This window comes from Amblyomma americanum, chromosome 2 (genome assembly GCF_052857255.1).
Source record: "Amblyomma americanum isolate KBUSLIRL-KWMA chromosome 2, ASM5285725v1, whole genome shotgun sequence".
Classification (NCBI taxonomy): domain Eukaryota; kingdom Metazoa; phylum Arthropoda; class Arachnida; order Ixodida; family Ixodidae; genus Amblyomma; species Amblyomma americanum.
Genome location: NC_135498.1, coordinates 99,899,469 through 99,923,614, shown reverse-complemented (window position 1 = coordinate 99,923,614; position 24,146 = coordinate 99,899,469). Strand labels below are relative to the sequence as shown.

General features: G+C 44.2%; 1 protein-coding gene across 1 annotated transcript in view; it reads left to right on the top strand.

Annotated features, from left to right (window-relative positions):
• DZIP1 (DAZ interacting zinc finger protein 1) overlaps nt 1-20,553 on the top strand; it is a 78,202-nt gene extending 57,649 nt beyond the window's left edge. The window contains exons 14-19 of the mRNA XM_077651657.1: nt 2,030-2,102; nt 6,478-6,684; nt 11,911-12,169; nt 13,673-13,719; nt 17,994-18,034; nt 20,420-20,553. Of these exons, the coding sequence (XP_077507783.1) occupies nt 2,030-2,102; nt 6,478-6,684; nt 11,911-12,169; nt 13,673-13,719; nt 17,994-18,034; nt 20,420-20,496 (704 nt within the window). The 3' untranslated portion in view covers nt 20,497-20,553. The remainder of the gene's footprint in view (nt 1-2,029; nt 2,103-6,477; nt 6,685-11,910; nt 12,170-13,672; nt 13,720-17,993; nt 18,035-20,419) is intronic.
• The last annotated feature ends 3,593 nt before the right edge of the window (nt 20,554-24,146 follow it).

Below are 24,146 nucleotides of genomic sequence, written 5' to 3'. Positions count from 1 at the left end.
TACATTGCTTTTTAACAGGTCGCTCCCAATACACAGTAATCGACAATCATCCTTCAGGCACTACTAACGTTATCTCTGGCGTTCCCCAAGGTTCCGTTCTTGGCCCACTTCTTTTTCTAATCTTCATTAATGACCTTCCTTCCGGTGTTTCATCCACTATTCGGCTTTTTGCGGATGATTGCATCCTTTATCGTCGCATTGTCACTAACAGGGATCAACTATCGCTTCAGAACGACTTACACATAATAGAACGGTGGTGTTCCGACTGGCTTATGCAGCTGAATGTCTCAAAGTGCCAATTCATGCAAGTATCGCGAAAACGTTCCAACATCAGATCTGCATATTCACTCCTGTCAAACACGGTAACCCAAGTCCAATCATATCGGTACCTTGGAATCACCATCTCCAGCAAATTAACCTGGTCGGAACACATCTTATATCTAGCATCTAGAGCATCAAAATCACTTGGCCTCATCCGAAGATCCCTGTACCTGGCCCCTCCTTCTGTTCGAAAATTAGCATACGAAACATTCACCCGTACCATACTTGATTATGCAGCGGCTATATGGAATCCTCACCAAGCATACTTAATTAACACCTTAGAAGCCGTTCAAAACAGAGCAGCCCGTTTTATATCCTCAAATTACAATAGACACAGCAGTATCACCAGTATTAAATCTTCACTTAACATCCCGCCACTAGAGCTCCGACGGAAAATCGCACGACTCTGCCTCTTTCATAAGTTATATTACAATTTTCCTGATCTTCGTGACACATTATTACTAGCTCCCATCAGAACATCGCGCCGCCTGTTTAACCTCCTCAGCATTCAACGTATACATGGATCGACCTTGGCATTTAATAAATCTTTTCTTCCAACTGCAATAGAAAATTGGAAACTGCTACCCGACTACATTGTTAACGAGCGCGACGCTACTAAATTTCGACAGGCATTAATTAATCACTGTACTGAATAAAAGACACTTCTCAAACTTCACCCAGTTAACTTATTATTTTTCTTGTTGTTGTTGTAGTTGTTACCGCCTAATTCAGCCTTGTGCCCTTCATTATTGACCAACGTTGTATTGTGATGTATCGTTTTTCATTTTATTGTATTGCATTATGTTTTGTTGTATTAACGTATTATTCTTAGTTGCATTTGCTTTGTCCCCCCCCCTTATGTAATGCCTCAACAGAGGCCTTTAAGGGTATAATAAATGATGATGATGATGACAATCCTATATCCTAAGAGAACAGCGGTCATAAATTAAGGTTATTATTAGGAGAGAAATTTTGTTATGCACTTGTCTCGTAAGGGAATAAGCACATGCAGAGCCGTGTAGCAATGAATGCCTCTAAGTGCACACTTACTGTTATAAGTGCACGCAGTGTCTCTGTATCACAACCGACTAAGGCTGTTTGCTTTCTTCTCATAATGCTGGTGCTGGTTGTCATAGCTGGTCACATGCACTGCACGAGGCGCTTTGTAGATAAAAATACTTGATACATGACCAAAGTATTTGCGAAGGCAGGACTGAGACTAAAAGTTATAATTTCATTGTGCCTTTCATTTTTACGAGCCTTCGCTAAAAGTCATTAATCGCCACTTAAATAACTGATAGATAATCCTGAATTCTCATTTCGGCGCAGTCCCACATATTATTGTTCTCTTCCATTCTGAGGGGGATCGCTGAAATTAACCTTGGGCCATTTTTAGCGACAATTGTAACGGATGCTCTCTTTTCAATAGATGCAACATCGAGCCTGTATCGCGAGCTTCTATTCACCAGAATACGTGCTGGATCCTGTTCAATGAACAAGCCTGGCAGCTCAATGATGTCTTTGCTAGGGACGCCACGAACCAAACAAGAGAGTTCCTGTAAAATGTGCTTATGCTATCAGTGAAAAATATTGTCCATAGTTTGGGAGCATTACTGAAAAAAGAAAATGATTTTTTGAGATATATTAAGTTTGATCCCATAACTGATACAAGCACTTTTAATTGTCTGGTTTGTGTTTCTGTTTACAGCCAGTTCACGGGTGGCCGTAGCGTCTTCAAGGGTGCGAAACGTCGATACGCCCAAGGACAGCTTCACGTCGAAGTGAGGTGGCTTTTGTCCTGTTTTGCACGCTTGCCCTTGTCATCATGAACACTGTGTCTGGGCAATTTGATTTCGCCGATGTCACCGGTACAGGCCTGTTAACTTGAAATGCGTGCAATTTATGATTTAAAGGCAGCCCGAGACACGCTTAGTTTATGGCGCACTTTTCTCGTCTCTGTACAGCTTTCACTCTTTTCTGTACTGTCAGTAAGCTCGAAGTGGAGTGCGAGGCGGCAGTATGGAACGAGCAACGTATGGCGTCCTCCGCGAATCTTAGGTCAATGTGCAGTGTTTTGGGAAAGCGGTGGTGCCTCATCATTCGTTTAAAGATTGCAGATATTAATTACTGAGAGTAATGAAAAGAGTGCAGTGAAATGTTGGAGTCTTGTTCATTGAATATAAAGATTCCTTCTTTGGATTCGAAGATTTCACATGAGAAATGACTGCCTCAGGTCGCGGTTGCTGAACACTTCTATGGACGTTGAAATATTTTCTGGGCTAAAAAGTTACCTTTCGGACATCGATTGTGCGGTGTAGTAGTAGTCCATTTAGGTGAAGTCCTTCGGGGCTATTTGGATTTCATCATGAGGTGATAGCCCGCATTTAAAGGACACATGGTTTAGAATATTACCGTTAGGCCTGGTAGTGCTGGCCCTTCCGCCACTTTTCGCTACCGCTACGGAACGTGCTCGACTGCTTGCGTAGATGGAATGAGTGAGCGGGGGTATCAGGGCTGTTTTGAGGCTCGGGGTCGTCGTCTTCATTGGTTTCCTTTGATGCTTATATTGCACATAATTAGTGCCATTATGATATTATCTCGGCCATGTGCATCTCTTGAGGTCAATTTGTAAAGCAAATTCTAAACTTGTGCTCTTAAAGGGTATAAGTAAAATTGACAAAAATTTCTTGGTTTTGCTCTTAAATTTAACTATGTTTCCTGAAGAACATATAAACCAAACGGTGGGCTTGCAAATGCTCAGTAAGCCGTCAAAAAGTAGCGGGAATAAAACCAACGCAGTCTTTAAGGGCACAGGGTAAGGTAAAATTAGAAAAAAATCGTTTTTTTTTTCTTTTGGAATTTTAGAAGTTCAATTCTTTCTACACATGTTCCATGATCGCACTTTCCTCAGAAAGCCATATTTAGGGCTAAAAAACGCTTTTTCCGAAACCAAGTAGTGAGCGGCCACGCCCCCTTTCAAGATTAACGTCAATTTTTTCAACCAAAAAGTCCACCACCTGATTTCAAAACTTGTCTAAAATCAGCTACATATAAAAAATTGTCTGGCAACTATTGTACAGCTCCTCTTTTTTAGCCAAGACAATCCTGAGACGCTTTGCACGTTTTTTCCACGTTTCTGCAACCTTCATGCAGCTGCGTCCGAGTGCTATCCCTTTCGATCAGTATTGTAAATTGTGCCGGTGTTGGTTGCTGCTGATAAGTTGAGATACCCAGGGCAAAGAAGGCCTTCGTCAGGCGTGAATTTCACGGCAACCGCTACGCTCATCGTGAAAAAGCAAAAGGATGTCCACGACCGAATGAGATCCCGAACGCCGAACGCGCCAGCTCCTCGACATCGAAGCTTTCAAGATCTTCCCTGTGCTTCCAGGAAGAGGATGTGCTACAGAGCAGCTATCAAACCCATTTATAGGGAGCTATCGAAGGCTGAGCTCCTAGAGAAGTGCCTGCATGGGCGAACTCAAAATGCAAATGAGTCGTTCAACCATGTTGTTTGGGAACGCGCGCCAAAGAATGTGTTTGTTAGGCTTCGGACCCTACGGATGGCAACACTGGATGCTGTTCTTTCATTTAATTATGGTAGCATCGCACGGGCCAACGTTTTGAAGGCGTGTGGATTGAACCCAGGGAGCAACACCATCAAGTGGCTGAGGGAAGCTGACCATAAGCGCATGTACTTTGCGGACCGAGCAACACGACAGCTTACAAAAGAGGCCCGACAGTCAAAACGACAAGCCGAAAAGCGAAAAAATGACGGCGACAGTGACTACGAAGCAGGGGGCTATTAAACCAATTACTATGGAGGCGTTTCTGCGAATAAAAAATGGTTTTTCACATCTTTTTTTTCTTTACGCTCCATTATCTCAAAGCAGTGTTTTTTCTTACAAAGGTACAATTATTTCCAATGCCTTTCAAGACAGACGGCTGATTTTTTTTGCAATCATCTACATAAGTGTTGCCAACTACTGAACTAGAATTAAGCAATTTCACTGAGCAGTTATTCTGTTATGAATTTTGAAATGCGCAAAGAAAGGCGAGATTTGTGTACTACCGGAAAAAATTTTATTAAAAATCGAATTTTCAACACATTTCAAATATTCTAGTTCAGCAAAAAGAGCACAAAATTTGGCAAACAATGATATATGTATTATTAGGCTACTGTTATTAGTTAGTGAGAAACATGTACCTCAACATGGCCTAAAATGCATGGGAAGTATAGGGCTTACCCTGTGCCCTTAAACAACGCATGAACTGAGATGAAAACGTGTTTTGTTTTCGATACACTGCCGCAGCATATTGCTCAACAAATTCCTCTTTTAGAATAGTTCGGATTTGGGCCTCTTAGCACTTGTAGTGTTTGATAACCGCTTGTTTTTAACGCGATAGCGTTAGGGAGCTCGTGTTTCAGAAAATCCGGCGTTGTCGTGGGCGTCGTTGACCATGAGCGAAAAGTTTCCGAAAAACCACCAGAGAAGAAACCTAGTAAGATAGATGGGCCAGCTAGGTCACGTGACCTTGTGGCTTCATCACAACCTGCCCACCGGACTGTGAAAAAACTCACCACTGGGGCAGGTGGCAGTTAAATTAACGATTGGTCGCACGACGTTGCTGCGAAGAGCAACCTCGATCGCACAAGGCACGTCGCAGGGAGCAAATGTCATCCCAGGGCAGTTGCGCATCGCTTAATCGCTGCACCACTGCGCCAGAAGTGGTCTGAGGACTACCAGGGGTCTATGAATTTTAACTAGAGAATGTTCAATTCTGCACATTTGGGCATTAAATCCTTGGCACTCACGTCATACCCTTAAGGCGGAGCTTAAGTGTCCGCTCCAATTTCATTTTGCCGTCGCCCACCCCAGTTTTTGGATTTCGCGAGAGCTAGCAGCTGCTTTATGATCTTTGAATATGCTTACCGAATATATTGTGGAGACAGCGATGGCTGGTTTTCTCTGCAATAAGCGAATTAATTGTCAGTTATGCGGAACCCGGTATGCTATCAGCACGTGTGTTTTGTTAAATATGGCATTGAACCACATACAGAACCCTCTGATATCAACAGCAAGTTTTAAGGACACTTCAGAGAGCAGAAAGAAAAGGAAGATGAAGCTTTGTGCCAAGAAAGGCTTCATAATGCAGTTTGAAGGAAATGATGCTGAATTTTACGCAGCTGGCTAATTTAGGGTCGTGATTGCACGAGCAAACTTGCAGCTCCAAATTCTCAGAACATGGTTTCTGTGCACTCAATGAGCATTTTCTCCGCAACTACCATTTGCCCCGCAATTCTTTTATCAAAGTATTATGCATGTCTGTTGCATATACACAGCTGTAAAAAAAACCATTATTTGCGCAGCAAATCTTTTATTCATAAGTTAACTTGTTTTGGCAGGAAGCGCGAAAACTGAACAACCGGTAGTTGAAAATGTAGTTTGAAAGCACAAGCCCTTGCGGACAACGATTGAAAGAAGTCGTATGCCTATATCTTGAATGTATATTTCAGAAATCTGCCTTAACCCGAAAAATTATTCTATTTTGTTGTGGATAGCATGAGCTGCTTGCTGGTTTTTAAACTAGAATTTCGCATGCTGCAAATAGAACAGCTTTACAAGCAAAGCCAAAATTTGAATGTTTTTTTTGAACTGAAGCTAAAATATTAGGAACAGAGATCGGGTTTTATCTTAGCCTAATATCCCCACTTAATTGCCAGTCCTGGAGAAGGAGGCTCTACAAGGCTTCGCTGTACGGTGACTAACCGGTTTTCGCCTTGAGTTGTGTCGCCACCTCCTCGTAGGGTTCGCTGTTCATGCCATGGCTTTATTAAGTCTGTGGCTGCTCTTCTCAGGATGCCTGGAGTGACGGCGTATGACGCTAGCGTCTCTGCCTGGCGACGTTAGTGGACCAGCCAGTATAACGGGAACTGCTTCTTGAATCGAGCTTCTAGACTTTACGCAGCTAGACTGCCTCGCAGGACCGCTCTTTTGAAACTTGTCACCGCCATAAGTCGGTACATTCCTGATACTAATGTTAGCTCTACTTAGGTTTGTTGGTTTTCAGTCCTCACGTTTCCTACTCATTAACCTATTACGAGCGAGCTAATGTGATAGCTATGAATATGGCATTATCGAACATCGAATATCGCAGGTGCCAAACTTCGGCCAGCTCGGAGGCAGCCAGTCCGAGCAGGGAAGGCGTCGCCAGCAGCGGCTGCTTTAGCGCCGCAACACGGGTGTGCGGCAGCAGCAGTGGCAGCGGCATCCCGCCTCGTCGCTTTCTGGTGCGATCCAGCCGCTCCCGACAGCCGTTGTCCATCGCCACCTCACACGACATCATCAAGCCGCTAATCGACAGGTTTGCGATGCTCGGGAAGAAATACTCGTTTTAAGGCGACAGCGTTAAAGGCCTGGTTAATAAAAAATCTAGTGTCGGTGCTTTCGGCGTTGTGAGCGAAGAATCACGGGCATGGCTCTGGCAGGTGGTCCCCAAAAAGCAACATAGGAGGCAGATGGGTCGCCTAGGTCACGTGACATTGTGGTGTCATCACAACCTGCCCACCGGATAGAGAGCAAACTGCTCACCGTGGCAGGCGGGATTAAATTAATGATTGGTCGGTCGGAAGTGCAACCAATTCCACACAAGACCCACCGCTGGGAGCAGCTGCCATCGCAGGGCAGTGGCGCAATCTCTTAACCGCAGCACCACTGCACCAGAAGGGGTATGATGACTCTCGCGGTTCTATGAATGTAAAGTAGAAGAGGGCCTTCTGCATATATTCGAATTAACTCACTACGCTGTCGCGTCAAAACCTCAAAGCGGAGCTTAAAGGGGCTCTGAAAGGGTATTTCAATAATGTTGCGGTATGCCTAGGTTGTTAAAGGACGCCGCTTCGCTAATATCCTCCAGCAAGAATATTTTAAATGCGTTTTCTGGAAGCTGAACTACATATAGTTTAAGTTTGAATTTCTGCGTTCTGGCGCCTTTCTCTTTCCTCTCGTCACTTTTGCATACTGAAACGTCGGCGCTCTTCCGCCTGTCCCACATACTCGGCCCCTCCGCCGGCTGCAGAGGGGTGCAGGAGTTCCCCGGGGGGCGGTGCTTCCGGCCGCGGCCATTGTACCTGCGTGATATCAGAAAGAGCTAGCTTGGCGAACCAATGATAGCCCTATGCTGCTGACTGCTGACGTAATGAGCGCTGCATGACGCTTTGCGCACGGATTCGGGCGAAATCTCGGCACCGCTGGCCGCCCTGAGGCGTAGAAGCGTGAATTCTTAAAAATATATGGTAACTAATCGGCTCGCTTTTGAGGTCTTGTACGCGGCATGAATGCTCGGTGGCCTATACTCTACATATTGCAAGCGCATTATAGCCAAACTCAAATATCCTTTTCAGGTGCCCTTTAAGTGTCTCCTCCAATATTTTGGCTAGTTTTGCATTCTACAAAAAGAAATAGCAGGGAGGGGGGGGGGGGGGGGGGCAGGAGTGCGTTACACTGGCTTTGTAAACTATTTACTGTCCCACTGAGAGAATAAAACGGCAACTGGGGTGTGGTAGCGGTCTTGCTCGAACAAGGAAGAAGCCTAGGAAAAGGAACAGCTGCAAAGCATGCAACCACAGACGAAGAAAGGACAAGACACAAGCGCTAACTATAAAGTGAATTTTATTGAAGAAAGGCACACCTTAAATAAGGCGAAGAACAGAGGTGAAAGGGAGGAGGGCGAACAATCGTGAAAGATAACATCTAACCCAAGCAAGCAAATAGACATAAAAGCTCTCACGTTAGCTGCTTCTAAAAAGTCTACCTCTGCTGCAAAGAGTAATAATGAGGGAGTGCTGATGCAAGTGTCGCCATATCTCTTGATATAGTAAGCTTCCAGGCTCACACGCGCAGTCTTGTCGGCACTCTTACCTCGATCATGGAAGACCTCGAATCCTAGTCTCAGCCAATCGAGACACGCATCCTCTGCACTTACGTGCCCAACAATATGTGCGTACTTACCTTTTAACTCAAATTTCGGTAATGTTTCCCCCAATCGTTTGTTGAAGCACGGCCGGTTTCGCCTACATAAACCTTTCTACATGTCATAGGAATGGCATAAATCACGCCTGTTGAGCACTTCACAAACGGAGTGTCAAGTCGCATCTGGCAACCTCCTTTTTTTTTTCAGCCGCCGCGGTGGCTGAGTGGTTATGGCGCTCGCCTGCTGGCCCGAAAGACGCAGGTTCGGTCCCGGCCGCGACGGTCGAATTTCGATGGAGGCGAAATTCTAGAGGCCCGTGTACTGTGCGATGTCAGTGCACGATAAAGAACCCCAGGTGGTCGAAATTTCCGGAGCCCTTCACTACGGCGTCTCTCATAGCCTGAGTTGCTTTGGGACGTTAAACCCTATAAACCAAACCTTTTTTTTTTGAGCCTCAAGTGCGTGGGCATAACTTTCCCAACTTGTTGGGTGCCGAAAATACGACGGGCACACCATGCCTGTTGGGCACTTTCTTGATGCTGTGCGATGTCTTCTGCAAGTATGGCAAAACCACATGTTTATCGGCCTTCCGACGAATATCATCCATTCTTCTTGTCGCAGTCTTCAGTTTCTGAAGCAGGGTTTAAGCAAAAGTAATCAAGACCGAATGATGTAGCCGAATGATGTAGCAAATGATGTAGCCGCGCCGAACAACGAAATACACCTAAATGATGTATCTCTGTTCAAGAAAAAATAACCTTATGCTTCTTCAAGCAGACAAAGAGACGGAGTTCGTTCTTCTGCCGAAGTAAATGTACAATGAAAAAGCGCAGTCGGCAATTATTAAGAATTTTGTTCCTGTCAAAAAAGTGCCGTTAGACTAAAGAAAGAGTTCATGAACATCTTTAAGGATTTAAATCTTGGCCCACTTGCGAGAGATATACTAAATAGCAGAGGTAATAGCCTAAATGCTTTCTTTACTGCTAGGACCCATAAGCCAGAAATCCCTTTTCGTACAACTGTTAGCGAAGAACGATCGTGGCAGAGAAACGTTAGCCAGTTTTCTGCAAAATAAATTGAAAGTGCTCGCCTTCAATCCCCCTTTACTCATCAAAAAATCTGCAGACGTCATTCATTTTCTCGCCAGCACATATGAAACTCGCTTTTGGTTCTCTGTAGATGTGCAAGACCTGTTTTATTCGGTCCCTCAAGATCAGTTTGTGTTGGCTGTAAAGGAATGTATTGAAGAAAATGGCGACGTGTCTTTCTAGAAATCATCAGGCGTGCCAGTAGATAATTTCGTCCCTTTATTAGTGTTTCTTAAGATCTACTTTTATCGTCCTTGACAACCTGCCTTTATTGCAGCGCAATGGAATTTTTATTGGGTCATGTGTGGATCCCATTTTGTGCGATATTTTTTATTTTATCAAAAGTAGACCAGCATTGAGATATGTATCTTAATGGGAGGGGGTTGGTTTTAAAGATTTTGAGAGATGTTGACAATTTTTCAGTGCTTTTAAAAAAGCAGGCGAACTTCGTTTACGCCTCTACAGTAGTCGAAGTTTTAGACGCTTTCAACAATCATAGACTCGGGCTAAAATTTACACACCTGACGCAGCTGTTTTACAGTTTTTAGTTTAGAAACTAACGCTCTCTGAAACACACGTCTGCTAGGGCTATTACTCTCGTGCAAAAAAGGATTTGTTGCTTTATGACTTGACACGCTCGAAGACTGTCAAAAGACCCATTGCGTCGCACTGTATAGAATCCTGTCTCAAAAAGTCGTGTCCGAATCAGATGCAAACGAGTTTACAAAATCAGATTAGCCGACTTTTGGAGGCGTGTTTCTGCCCTTCGGTCTTGATTACTGTTGCTTAAACCCTGCTTCAGAAACTGAATACTGGGACAAGAAGAATGGATGATATTTGTCGGAAGGCCGATAAGCCTGTGGTTTTGCCATACTTGCACAACACATCGCAGAGCATCAAGAAAGTGGCCAACAAGCGTGGTGTGCCCGTCGTATTTTCGGCACCCAATAAGTTGGGAAAGTTATGCCCACGCATTTGAGGCTCCAAAAAAAAAAAGGAGGTTGCCAGATGCGACTTGACACTCCTTTTGTGAAGTGCTCAACAGGCGTGATTTATGCCATTCCTATGACATGTGGAAATGTTTATGTAAGCGATCCGGCCGTTGCTTCAACAAACGATTGGGGGAAACATTCCCGAAATTTTAGTGAGTTAAAAGGTACGTACGCAAATATTGTTGAGCACGTAAGTGCAGTGGATGCGTGTCTCGATTGGCTGAGACTAGGATTCGAGGTAAGAGTACCGACAAGGCTGCGCGTGTTAGCCTGGAAGCTTACTATATTAAGAGATATGGCGACACTTGCATCAGCACTCCCTCATTATTAGTCTTTGCAGCAGAGGTAGACTTTTTAGAAGCAGCTAACGTGCGAGCTTTTATGTCTTCTTGCTTGCTTGGGTTAGATGTTATCTTTCACGATTGTTCGCTCTTCTCCTTTTCACCTGTGTTGTTCGCCTTATTTAAGGAGTGCGTTTCTTCAATAAAATTCACTTGATAGTCAGCGCTTGTGTCTTGTCCTTTCTTCGTCTGTGGCTGCATGCTTTGGCGCTACTCCTTTTGCTAGGTTCAAAATGCACCAATAGTCAGCGCTTGTGTCTTGTCCTTTCTTCGTCTGTGGCTGCATGCTTTGGCGCTACTCCTTTTGCTAGGTTCAAAATGCACCAATTAGCCAAAAAAGAAGTTTTACTGAAGGATGAAGCCTTACTTCGCGGCCCGGGCACGAAACAAGCGTGTTGTTTTCGGTGTGGCTAGTTAGTTTTTCGCAAAACGTTGCACAGAACAGACATCATTAAAGAAAGCGTCATCAAGGAGGCTTGCTTGTGCCGATCGTGCACTTTTACTTCTACGTAGAGTTGCAACTTTTTACAAGTTAAAATGGAACAAAATTTTTGCTATCGAGGTCTTTAGAAGGGATGGAAATAATACCGCATGTCCAGGACTAAAGCGGATAGCACAGAAAAAAACTTCTCTACAAAATATTTTGAAGAAAGCATGCAAAAAAGGGAAGTATCGACACTTCACTTTTGACAAGAGTCTTTGAGACGCGCACTGCCGCTAGGAGGAGGGGTGCACCAAGCGAGCCTCGATTCACATTTTAAGTTTCCTTGCTTGACAACTTGATGTACTGGCCTGTACACGTTTGGTGCCTATGCATGCTGCATGCAGCGTTGCAGTGCGTAAGCCGCAGTGACCATGACAACCCAGTGCGGATAACTGCGAGTGCTAGCAGGTCTTGCACAGATCTGCTGCTGAGCGGAGTGGGACGTAAGTTCCAAGGTGAAACTATTGCTCATCGGTCGGGTAATCCTAAATGATGGTTCACTTTTTTTTTAGTTTTCTATTTATACCTGTACATTAAGGAATAAATGTTCAGTTGAGAGTGCAGCCCTCATCCTTCTTGTTTCTTCTTTCCATCTTCGTCTTTACGCGCGTTTTCCTCCATGCACTTCTGAAAGCGCTGTTCTTTGAAAGTTAACAGCCCTAGAGTCATGTACGGTCGCTATCAGTCTCGTCCTCAGCGCTTTGTCCTCGCAGCAGTGACGACGACGGCCCCAGCGCCGGCGGCGGTGGCCGACAGCGCTTGGTCAGCGGCTTGGTCAGCGGGTCAGCGGCCACGTACCCCGCGGCCTCGAAGACGCACCACCCGCAGAGGCTGTCCCGGTCGACCCGCGCGCCGACGCGCATCACCGACCTGGTGCAGTCGATCGAGTCACAGCTGCTGAAGCGCTCCTGCAGGCCGCCCCTGGGCGCCGTCAACACGATCAAGGAGGCCGCGCGACAGAAGACCGCCGAGGTGCGTTCAGGGCGGCTACCCTTTCGGGGCAATGGAGACGTATTTGAAGGCATCGTTCCCAAGATTGCTTCTTCGCAGTTTTGGATGAGAAATACCAGAAAAGTTCTGGACTTTCACTCTCATAACAAATAAAACAAATGCAGCTAGAAGATACTAGTTAGTATCTCTGGAGGTTCACACTTATTGCAACATAAAGATGCAGTCGCTAATTGTATAGCATTGGCTTTGACGGCTAATCGACGAGGGTCTCTTTTACCGTTTTTGAGAGGGAAATTGTCCAGACATATGCTAACCCGATGAGAAATGATGCAAATTAGCTCATCCATAAAAATCCGCCTTTTCACTACCTAAGTTGTAATTTGTATACCTTGCGTGGCGCTATATACAAGCTAACGTGCTCCGGGCCTGTGGTCAACGTAGCGGGAATGGAGAGAAGGAGCCCATGTAGGCCTTGTAGTGTCCGTTAGCAATGGGTGGGCGACGTTTACCGCTATTGCTGTGACTTCCTCTGTCTGTTATACAGGTGAACAGAATCACGGATATCGCAGCACAAAACAAAAACATGGCGAAAAGGGCGCATTAATAAGCAGAAAAGCATACTAGAGGCTTTAATATTGGACTTAACGTGCTTTGCGTTGTCTCATGTAGCAGTGATCTAGTCAGTAAAGCAGGCGACCGGTGGAGATGCAACTGATGAAGGGTGGTAATTTGGGCCTTTTCGTTCATCACTGAAGAGGAAAATATGCAGCGCAAAAAACCCATGAGCGACTTAAGAAAGATAAACCCAAGTGTTTGTGTTCGTCTTATGTCGTCCATGCGTTTTTTGCGCGGCATATTTTCCTCGTCTGTGGTGATGCAGTAGAACTCTAAACAACCGTTTCTTGAACTGTCCTCGCAAGGGAGTGAAAAAACTCGGCGGATATAGCGACAACCTCCCTGGGCAGTCGCCAGTGTACAACTGAGGAGTTTCCAAACAACACGCTTACAACGCCGCGAATATCCCAGAGATCTAATCCACGGGAGATCAAGTGACGCTGGCAGGGGGTAAGCACGATAAATCGCCTTGCGTGATGAACCAACAGAGTGAAGGCTGCGTAACAGAGGCGATAAAGGTAAACAATAATTGAAAGTTTGAGGCGCAGTTTCGTGGAATGTTCCGCCTCGTAACAGATCCTCGATGGGCAGCAAAAGTAGGCTGATTCGCGCGCAGCGTTGCTTAAACTCCTATACGAAGAGAAGCTTTATCTATCAGTCTTTGCAGGATATTACAGAAGTGGAGCACAACACATAAGACAAGCTAGCGTGCATACATAAACAATGTAATTCATCAAACAAAGAACCCAACGCTAGACGCAAACGTGCCGATGACCGAGAAAAAATACTAAGCCTACACTGCTAATGGTAAATTTCTGTGCACTACGATCTACAAATAATTTATACCTGGCGGCTAGTGCCACTGCCTTTAAACGCTTGAATATGCAACAACCTATACTTTTTTTACAGACGGTGGAGCCTGCTGTTTTGAACTCGGGGGACCAGAGAACTCCTACGTGAGTACAGCTCTGTTGCATCTTAATACCTGGCAGAAGTGCTAAGCGCGAGAATCTGGTTGATTTTCTTTGTTAAACACCTTTCGCGTTTTGTTCAACCGAAGTTGCACATGTGTTGCTTGGGAGCCACGTGCTGTGTCCTTGGGATAGGTTTGAAACTGGTTTGCCATGATTTTGTGCGGTTGTTCTTCACACTTTCTACTGCGGTGCTATATGCTCCAGACACATATACCACCGTGCTACTCGTATTCAACAAAGTATGCTGAATTGCAAAAAATCCTGGCCAGTGTTTGGAGGGTTTCATTTCACTTGTTATAGTTCGAAATTACTAGTTTACGAGTTCTAACCGGCTCACCGAGTTTGTGTGAAGCTTGACCTTGATAGTTACCTCGGCCGAACCATGAATAAATAAATTTTGTAGCGTCTGTGAAACCCTCTGCGGCGCAACAAATCAGCTTCTCTGGCCACTGCACGAGAGCACTATGCTATTCTCGCAGCCGATCACGCGTGTTAAACTGAAAAACTCACTCGCGATGTGCGTCGCACATCGTCGTCGTCATCAACTAATGCTACTATCGAACTAATATCGTCGTCAGACGTGCCGACGACTAAGAAAAGCAAAACCATGAGCCAATCAGGGAAAACATGCTTCAGCTCGTATACTCGGTTTAGCTACGTTAAAACCCTACCATGTTTTTTTTTTGCTTTCTTACCCTTGCAACCGGCTTGCTCTAACGTCATAGCCGGTAAGGAATGCCTCTAAGCGGCTTGATTATCAAAGCTAGAATTTACTAACGGCACAGAGCCAAAGGAAGGAAAGAAAACATAGTAAGCGCGGGGTTCCTTGATTGCTTACTAGAGGTCCTGATACGTAAACACTGTGTCGGTTTTGGATGACGTTAGAAACCTTTAGCATAGCGTGTACCGTGTTACCGTCATCGTTACCGGAGTGCCGGGTGCCCACGCATCATCAGTGCACACGCGCAGATCGCCGTGAGGGCGACAGATGGCGCCAGGTACCAGGCAGCGGCGCGCACGCCAACCACATCAGGACCAATCAGTGGTGCTCCCTGGTGGTGGGCTGGCTGCGGTACTCCGGTAACGGTAACGGCAACACGATAGACGGTATGCTAAGATTTCTGTTAATTTGTTTAACCGTTTTATTGTATTTTTATTCGTAATAGACTTATCCTACCTTATAAAACGGTCTATAGACAGTGTTTAGACTTCTTACAGACTCTATTGCCTTCCTATAGATATTTCTTTTTGTCTCTTCACAGTCTACAGACTGTCTATAGACAAGAGTCTACTAAATGTATATGACCATAAATCTATAGATGGTCTATAGACTGTCTATAGCATTTGTATTACCTATAGACTGTTCTTTAGAGACAGCCTATAGACTTTATAGACGGAAGTTTACAGATAGTCTATAGACTGTCTAAAAATGTTTGTAAGGGCTGCCTGTCCTTCAGGAGATTAAAAACTGCAAACATACACAATTATCACCTATGCTCTGCAATGTTTCCATTCCGCATGCTATACATCTCGGTCTACAATGCTTTTGAAGCCTAGAGCCAGAAATACTTGCTGTCAGCCAATATAAAATTGATTTACGCCTTGTTGCGCCTATTTTCCTTCCTAATCCGGGTAAGTTTAGCTTACTAGCCAAAGAAACACAATGTCGGTTGCATTAATGTATCATAATTTACTTTCTGAGGGGCGTTTTTGTATTGATTAGTTCTCTGAACGCCTCAGTTTGGAAGAGAAAATTGTCGTTGATGATTTCTTACAGCATGTCATGCAGTTACAAACATGGTTTGTTTCTATACAGCGGTGCGGGGTGTTTTTTGTGTTTATTTAGCAAAAAGTGGTCGTTCCGCGTGGTGTGTTTACAATTTTCTGCCGCGGGAATGCGGTTGTTGGAGCAGGTGTTGCTATAAATTACGTATTCTAAATACTGATAGCCTTTGTGTTCAAGCCGTGGTCCTTTGTGTGCCACTTCATGGCAGAAAACAGTTCTTTAGAACAAATTTGTTATTGACATTTGCGTATCTACTTCGAGAATTCTGTACTGCAGTTAACAAACGCAGCTAGAAGTTAAACACCATAACTTTTAGCTAATTATCTTTTACGGTATAATTATGAACCAGATTATTCTAGCTAAAACCTAAGTGACTCATGAAGGTTGAAATTAGTATAATTGAAAGTATTTAGGACATTAAACTTAAATTTATGAAGATAAAGAATTTTAATGATTTTTGCTATGTTGTATATTTAAAAACATGAGATGCTGAATTATTCGACTATGGTGATCAGTAATCATTTGTAAAACTAGATTACAAAATTAGTGAAAATTTCTTTCATTCGCAAAGGTAAGGAGAGACATTTACTACTCTAACAAATAAGGGATATTTGCGTTTACAAATGTAACATTGAAGTTAACAAGTCATGTAAGTGGCTGCAATATTCGACACCAATATTGGAAAGCCTGCAAGGTTAGATTGAAGGACTGCTAGGGTAAGCATGTTGTTCCTATTTAGGCTATTTTCTCAAGCGAAACAACAGCGAAAATATACCTTTACAGAACATTATCTATTTGTGAGTTTTGTCGCATTCAGCTCACTATGATGCATACTGTTCAGATTAAGTTGCATCTTCCGATTCTCCCTGAACTGAGACAGAATTTAACAGTTGATGGTAGTGCTGACAGTTATAATAGATGGGGCGCAAGTGTATGTATTAGATTAGATAGGGCATGACTTATGGCATGCCATGTGGCATGCTTGGGTATGACGCGTACAAATGCAGCCCTGCATAGGAAAAATTCGGTTAACACTGGAGTTGCGTGGCTCTGAGAGAGCCATATTTCTAAAGATGACTAAATCAGAAAAGTCGAAGTGCCGGAATATTTTGCAAAAAACTTGATATTTTACGCTTTTAAGGAGACACTGGTTTAGAGTGTTGCTTGTATGTGTCGTCTGAAGCATTGTTTGCTTTGAACAAGATGCGGCGAGTTGTGTGATACGGGATAACCGAGAGTCAAGAAAGAGATGAGGATATCATATCGCATGCTAGAATGGGCCGCAACGATCCTCTTCGGCTCTGCGGGAGTTTTAGCATAGAGGAACGCATGATGCAGTACGTCCGGTTTCTTAGAACAGGTGCGCTATACCGGGTGATTTTTCTTACCTTGTGCAGGTCTTCATTTGAAAAGCTGTGAGGGATACGTTGCTGCGGTTTGTGCATGCCGATTGTACAGCAAGGCTGACAATATGTTCGTGACAGAGCTCTATAATGGTCAGCTTCTTAGGGTGAAATGCTTGGGAAATGGGTCTTTGACACCACTTTGTGACATGAAAACTACCTTGTGCCATGACGCTCTTTGGCCAAAGCTACCCTTGAGCCATAAAAAAATTCATCTCCTTCTTCAGAGCTCTATAATTAGATAATTAGCTGATCAGCTTTTTCGTAACGATATTACGGGGAATGATTATGACGCGATATTGAAGGTTTTGAAGATTGAACATGAGCCCAGTTTTAAATTTTCTAAATCGGTTATGGGATTCGAAATATATGCGCATTTGAAAGCATGTTGAGTGGTCTTTGCCGTGTGGCACATTTATAAAATGGTGTAGCTCGCATTTTTTAATGCATAATATACAGGCTTCGTTTCTGTATTTTGTGACTTAAGAGCAGTTAACGTGATTTTGGGGACAATACTAGGGGCGGCAACAGAATTTTATAAATGTACAATGCGAGAGAGCTAATTCAGCGAGCTTTTAAATGCGTGTTTTCGGCATTCACGATTTCGAACCGCATTGCGGGTTGAGAAAATTTCAAAACTAGACTCACCTTCGTTGTCGATGGCATTGTATTCCACAGTAAAATCTTCCCCCTAAAATGAAGAATAGCAAAGTTGATTAGTTATTTAAGGTAATTAATCGCATAATTATCGAGCCCTATCCCATACGCAGTATCCGCCTTGCTAGACAAACCACTTGCGCAGGCCACAGCAACATATCTCGCAGCGTTGTAAGAATAAAAAAATGCGAACGTTTAAAAGATACTCTCGGTACTACGTATCTCCATAGGCTTGATAAAGTTACAGTATAAGAAAGACCAAGAAAAAGGCTTCAGTGCTCGTTGATTTAATTTCGGGAATCATAGAATTCCTCAATCGAGGTAAACCATCTGCGAAAGTGACCATGGTTGCTGGCGATGAGAGAGACACGTTAAACCACTTTTTTTTAAATTGTTATTTTCGTTTCCAGTGCGCACGTGGGAGGAGCAAAAGATGCACCATCTTCCACAGGTACGCATCATGTGCCGTCAGAAAGATACTCTCGCGTACTGTGTCGTTACCGCCGCCGGCGTACTGCGGCAGTTCAGGTGTACTGCATGCAAGTGCATTTTGCGGTCAGCGTCGCAGCACTAAGAGAATATTGAGTGTACCCCCCAAGAGCCTGTTGAAATAATTATGTAACGTAGAAAGGTACTCTGAATGATAGGGACCGTATTGAGGAGGGCAAATTTCGGATTAGCGCCGTATGTTTTTCTGGAAAAGCAGCGCTGAACAGACGAGGACAGAGACGAGGCGACAAGGACGGGCGCGCACACAACTAGACCAGCTCATGTCTGCCTGTAGGGTACAGGAACGAGCATACTCTTAACGTTTTGCTGTTCTGGGCAGTGATAAATTTCGCATTAACCAAAGTAAAAATGCCACTACGAACCTGTATCTAGTAGAACAGTAATTTGAGCAGTCATCATTGTGATTAAAAATTTGGGGGGCACTTTGACGATCTAGACTGCGTGAGGCGAAAGTCTTTCCGCGCTCTTTTGGCTGCTACCGTTGCTGCCTCTCTGAATTATCACAAAGTACTAATTATTTAATTATTCATTAATTATTTACGGATTACTAATTATGAACACTTGTTAATTACTTATTACAAAATCCGGCGTTTTACCGTCCGTTGTTTTTTTTTCACTGTGCTGTGACGACATCCGATGAATGTGACGTCACACAGTTTTTTCGACACAATTTTTGACATTTTGACTACAATTAATGAACTAATTCCTCTACAGTCGTCAAATTTGGCTTCTAGGATTATTTTTTCTTCTATATCTGATTCAAACATTTTTCTCCTACCTTTATTAGTTCCAGAGTTATTTCACTATGCTGTGACGACTCCCAGTGGATGTGACGCCCCACCGTTCCCATGGCTATATCGACGTCCGCTCTATTTGGATGAAATTTTCACATTTTTGGTTATAATTAATTAACCAATTGCTCTACAGTCTTTAAACTTGTTTTCTGGTATAATTTTTTCATCCTCTATTTGAAGGAACCATTTTTTCCTTCTATTTTTATTAGTTCCCACTAAACGAAGCGTCACGGACGGACGGACGGACACGATTGTGGCCGTGAGCTTGAGCCTTAAAGGCCTTCGCCTTAAAACAGGAGAAACAGGCAGCAGAGCTCGCAGCTGAATGGCTTTGACCTGATTCCGATTAGCGACTTATAGAATGACGCGTCAGCCTGGCAAGGCTGCCAGTGCTTTGGTTGCAAGGGCAGAGTATTCGTTGATGTCCTTTTAAGTTTGGCCCCAAAACTTCGCTATGACCTTCTGCGCTTTCCTTGTAGCTTACCCGCGCATGATTCTGAAACGCGCATGATTCTTTTTTTAATATGTGTGTGGTCTGGTTTTGTAATTTGAGCTCTTGAGAAATGACACGAATGATAAATAGTTAGCGCTCCATTTGCACTCATCCAACCACAGCTTAGCGGAGGATGGGCAGTTATGCTGCTTTCATTATGGGAGGCTGTAGCGGAAGACAAACTGCTGGCCATGCCGCTACGTACCATATGCTTAGGAACGACAGGCGCCCCAGCTCCGGAAATGCTTTGTATCTGTAGCCTACTCTTCAGTCGATAAAAAAGAGCCCGGATTTTTTATTATGGCAGTGCCGTAGCAAACTGTGATTGCCATCCGGTTGAGGGGCACATCTGCGGAGCTAATTAAATAATCGACAGTGTTTGATGCCATCGAACCTACAGCGACCAAAGAGGCACAAAGCAGTTCGGGGCGAGGTTTCCTAAACCCGGTGGTATGGCTCAGTTTAACTACATAACGTGCACGTATTTTTTTCGGCACTGGTACCAAAATGCCCATTTAATATCCGTGCTGCCATCTGCTGAGAAACCAAAACATATCTTTGGGCGAGCCTTATTCGCCTGAAAGCGGACACTGAGACCCAGAAAGCACACGACAGGCTGGAGTCCTCACGAGGCAGAAATGACAGTAGTATGACGTACGCTGATGACGAGCCTAGCTCGTCCAAGTCCGCTAGGTGGCTGAGGGGAATTGCTAAATGCTAAATACTTTTTACACTGAGCTTGCAGTATAAAGGTTTTCCTCTCTGCGACATCGAATGCTCACTGCTCACGTGCGAGGAAATGGGTCTAGAACAGAATGATTAGGCCGTGTACAGGCTTAATTCGGGTGAAGACGTGAACAAACAGCTTCGCGATTAGGTAGTCATTACCTGACAAGTTTTTTTTGTGTGTGAAATTGTTCCTTCATCCCATAAGAGCACTGAATTTGGAAGCCGTGCGCATCTAGAATTGTGTTATGGTATCTTAATTGTTGAACTGAAAGCCTCGATTTCAAGAAAGAATGCCGCCTTTGTTTTGCAGGCTCGGCTGTGAAGAGGGACACTTCTTTGTTCAAAAATTACAGCGACGAAGATGCCAGCTTGGAGGAAGTCAGCTAGACGGGTTCATGCTTTGAAATCATCCGGCAATATTAAAATTTACCCCATTGATTGTAATCATTTATCTGGCTTTTTTGTAAACTGTACGTCATGGAACTATTGTCGCTTGCGCCATGAGTAGTGAATAGAGACAAGGGTGGCAAGTTCTGCTTTGAAGGAATGTAATCAGTCGATCATAGAAATATATTATGCGCTATGCCGCTTGCCACATTCCTGTTCCCAAGTAAACCAGTGCGTTTGAGAAATTTTTCACATGAAACATCTGTGCGATTGCAGGTCCCAAATAAATAAATAAATAAATAAATAAATAAATAAATAAATAAATAAATAAATAAATAAATAAATAAATAATCATGTGTTTCGCCTAAGATTTTCTCCAATTTTCAAAAATATGCTTTTTGAATTAGAAGAGCGTTTTTGCATAGCATTGTCAGCAGTATCGAGCATTAGAGTACAGCTAAAACGTGCTAACTAGGAGGTTGGTTAACTAACATCCAGTAAACTTTTAAACTAGTACGTTAGTCTTCTAATTTATTGAGAGGCGTTTAGTCCACCGTAAGTAATATCCATATCAGCTCTGAGAATTTTGAAAGCTCTGTTACCGACGGGGCTGTGGCCTAACAAATTATGGCAGCACTGCACCAACTACGCGCTTTCAAATACCTTGCAGGGAAAGCAACCTTTCAGGTGCACGTAACTGGTCGAAATAGCCAAATTTTGTTGGACCAATGTGCCTAGTGAACTGCATTTTTGAAATTCTCAGAACTGATATGAATAATACTTACGATGAACCACACGCCTCTAAATAAATGAGGTGACTAAAAGTGATATTTAAAAAGTTTACTCGCATTAGTTAACCAGCCTATTAGTTGGCGCGTCTTAACTGCACTCTGATGCGCTGCACCATTGATCATGCTACGCTTAAAAAGCTGCATGCCTTCTAACTCAGAAAGATTATTTTTAAAAATTGAGAAACACCTTAGGTGAAACACCCAGTAAATTAATCCTTAGCAAAAGAAAAAAAGAAGCAGACTAGAAAGATAGGACACTGTCGTGGCTCTCCCGCGCTGTATTTTCGCGATGACACACCGACAAGCCCGAAATGCCACCTTATAGACTTAATAGTTATCGAACTGCACAGAAAAAAAAATTGCAGTTGCGTTCAAAGTTGCGTGCGTTTAAAGGCTGTATTTGTAGCAACAGTGATAACAGATTTTGGGGAATGTGTACGCCTACATTTAGTGGCGTCTTGTAAATTTGGTCCATGAAATTTGATCTAAAATCGTAATAGGACTACTTCATAAATCACCCGTATACGCTCCATAAATGATACAGCATACGGTTGCCGCTGACTTTCTCTGTTGTAAATCGTAATAGTACAGTTTTCTGTTGTGTTCACTGCCATCACACCACTACACTTTATTACACACCATTACATTACATTACACTTCATTACATCGCAGCTGTTACCTAGCCGTTGAGCATCCGCCTCGCATGCGGGAGATGCGGGGTTCGATCCACTGCGGCGCCGGGTGCACACCCACCGGTGATATAATAGGCAAAAGCTTCCTCACACTTGCTCCATAAGAAGTCACTGTCACCAAGCCTTAATTCTGGCAGTCTTGCTCATGTTGTTTAGCGAGCGGCATTTCATGCTTATGTGCCCTGTACTGCTCGTCATCACTTTTTCGGTATTGAAGGAATGCACATTGAAGGGCCTGAAGGTGAATAAAGTACTTTTCCCTGTTATGAAAAACTATGGAACATATGCAGCTTTCTGAGGCTTCTGGATAATGTTAAGCTCATTTGTGTCGTTAAAATCCAACTAATCGAATAAATTTCTCTAGTTAATGCGTCTGTCCCCTGTAACTTCATTTGCACTGTTGACTTCCAGAACGGAACTGGATCTCCAAGGTTGGCGGAAGAGACAGGGAGAGAGAGAGAGAGGAAAAAAAAACTGGCTAAACGACGGAACGGCCCAGTCAAACATTCTGAGTGATCCGGAGACAGGGTGTCGACAGCGGCGGCCGCTTCGCACTGACGCTTCTTGCGCTGTCACTCCTGCGCGGCATTCCTGGCACAAATCATGTCACAGACGGCAGTACCAGAAATTGTAGCTTTGCCCTTTAAGCGATCCTCGAACAGACGGGCTTGACGTCCTTTGTGTTCTCCGTCAGGTAGTGACGCGCAGTGACGGAACGCTCCCCGTATGCTACCTCGGACGACTCTCAGCCGGAGGCCCCATTCCAGCTGTAGTGTACATAGTATTGTGCGCTTGTGCTGTTCTTCCTTGATGCCCGACCTGTATATATGTAAAAGTGTAAATAGAATATTTGTATACAGTACCTCTCTCTCTCCCCCCCCCATTCTTTTTTCCTGCTTCCTCAGTTCTATTTCATTTCTCCAGTCTGCCTGCTATCCCTTTATTTCCGCGGCATCAGCTCAGGTGCTTCCGTGGCGATGGCAGATGCCCGGGCTAGCAAAAATCTTTTCCTTCCTTTTTATTATTATATTAGAAATAAACCGCTACTCTACGCCATGTCGCGGAGCCCGCCGTTGCATTGTATGGCTACGCCGCCGGTCGGCTTCTCACTCAGCGGTGAGCCTCACGAGCGCCGCCATTTTGATTCTCCGGCCACCCGCAGAGGTAATTGTGACGGAGCCTCGTATCACTGAGCGCTCTGCATCCGACCTGAAGCCGCTTGCCGGGAGGGAGAAACAAAACTAAGTCTGCAGTTATGAACACAATTGGCCATACACAAATATCATGGTAGGGTGCATGGTAACCGCGATAGATATTTTTTGTGGGAGCTCGCACAAACGTGCAGAAACACGTAGTCATGCATAAAAGCGGCATTATAAACACGAACTTTTCGTCACTAAGAACTGAGGGGATGTAGGGCTATCTTCATTGCCAGTGCACCCTCTCTGGGTACCAAACGAAATTGTCGATCTGTTTTTCTTTATGTACCACCAATAAGCTTCATGTCGGACGGCTGCCAGCGAAACGCCAGATAAGTATCCCGCAGGTTTTTGCATTAATGAATGCCGCTATTGCAGCGCGGTAAATAAACAGGTCCCGTCTCTCTTTTCCGTCGTTTGTTCGTTATTCTCTTCAGTTCACATTGTACGATGGGGCGACAGCAAAAAACACGATTCGTTAGGAACAAAGGCCGCAAACGAGGTGCAGAGGCGTACACAGAGCCTCCTAAACCGTTGCCTGTGTATAGATGTGTCTCTCTCCCTGGTTTCCCAGTTATTGGTGCTTGAGTCTTCTTGCGGCTATCGCCGCATCGTCAAGGTTGATGGGAGAGGAGGGCTGGGTTCATGCACCACGGCGCACCTGGGACCCATTGTTCTTGTTGTCCGCTGTTGCAGTGGCACATACCCATAGTGGGAGCCGCTCAACTCAAAGTGCATTCGAGAAAATACTCTTCTCATTCTTGGGCATGCGCACTGGGAAAGCTTAGATGCAACCACAGTGGCCTTACGAAAGGCAGCGCAGAAAATAGCCTGGGAGGAAGATGACAGAAAAGACACGGACGAGCGCTGACGAGGCTAACAAGCACTACACTACAACACATACAGCTTCTACAGGCAACTCAACAACGTAGGCGTTCTTCCTTTCTTCAAGTGCTTTTTTCAAAGCT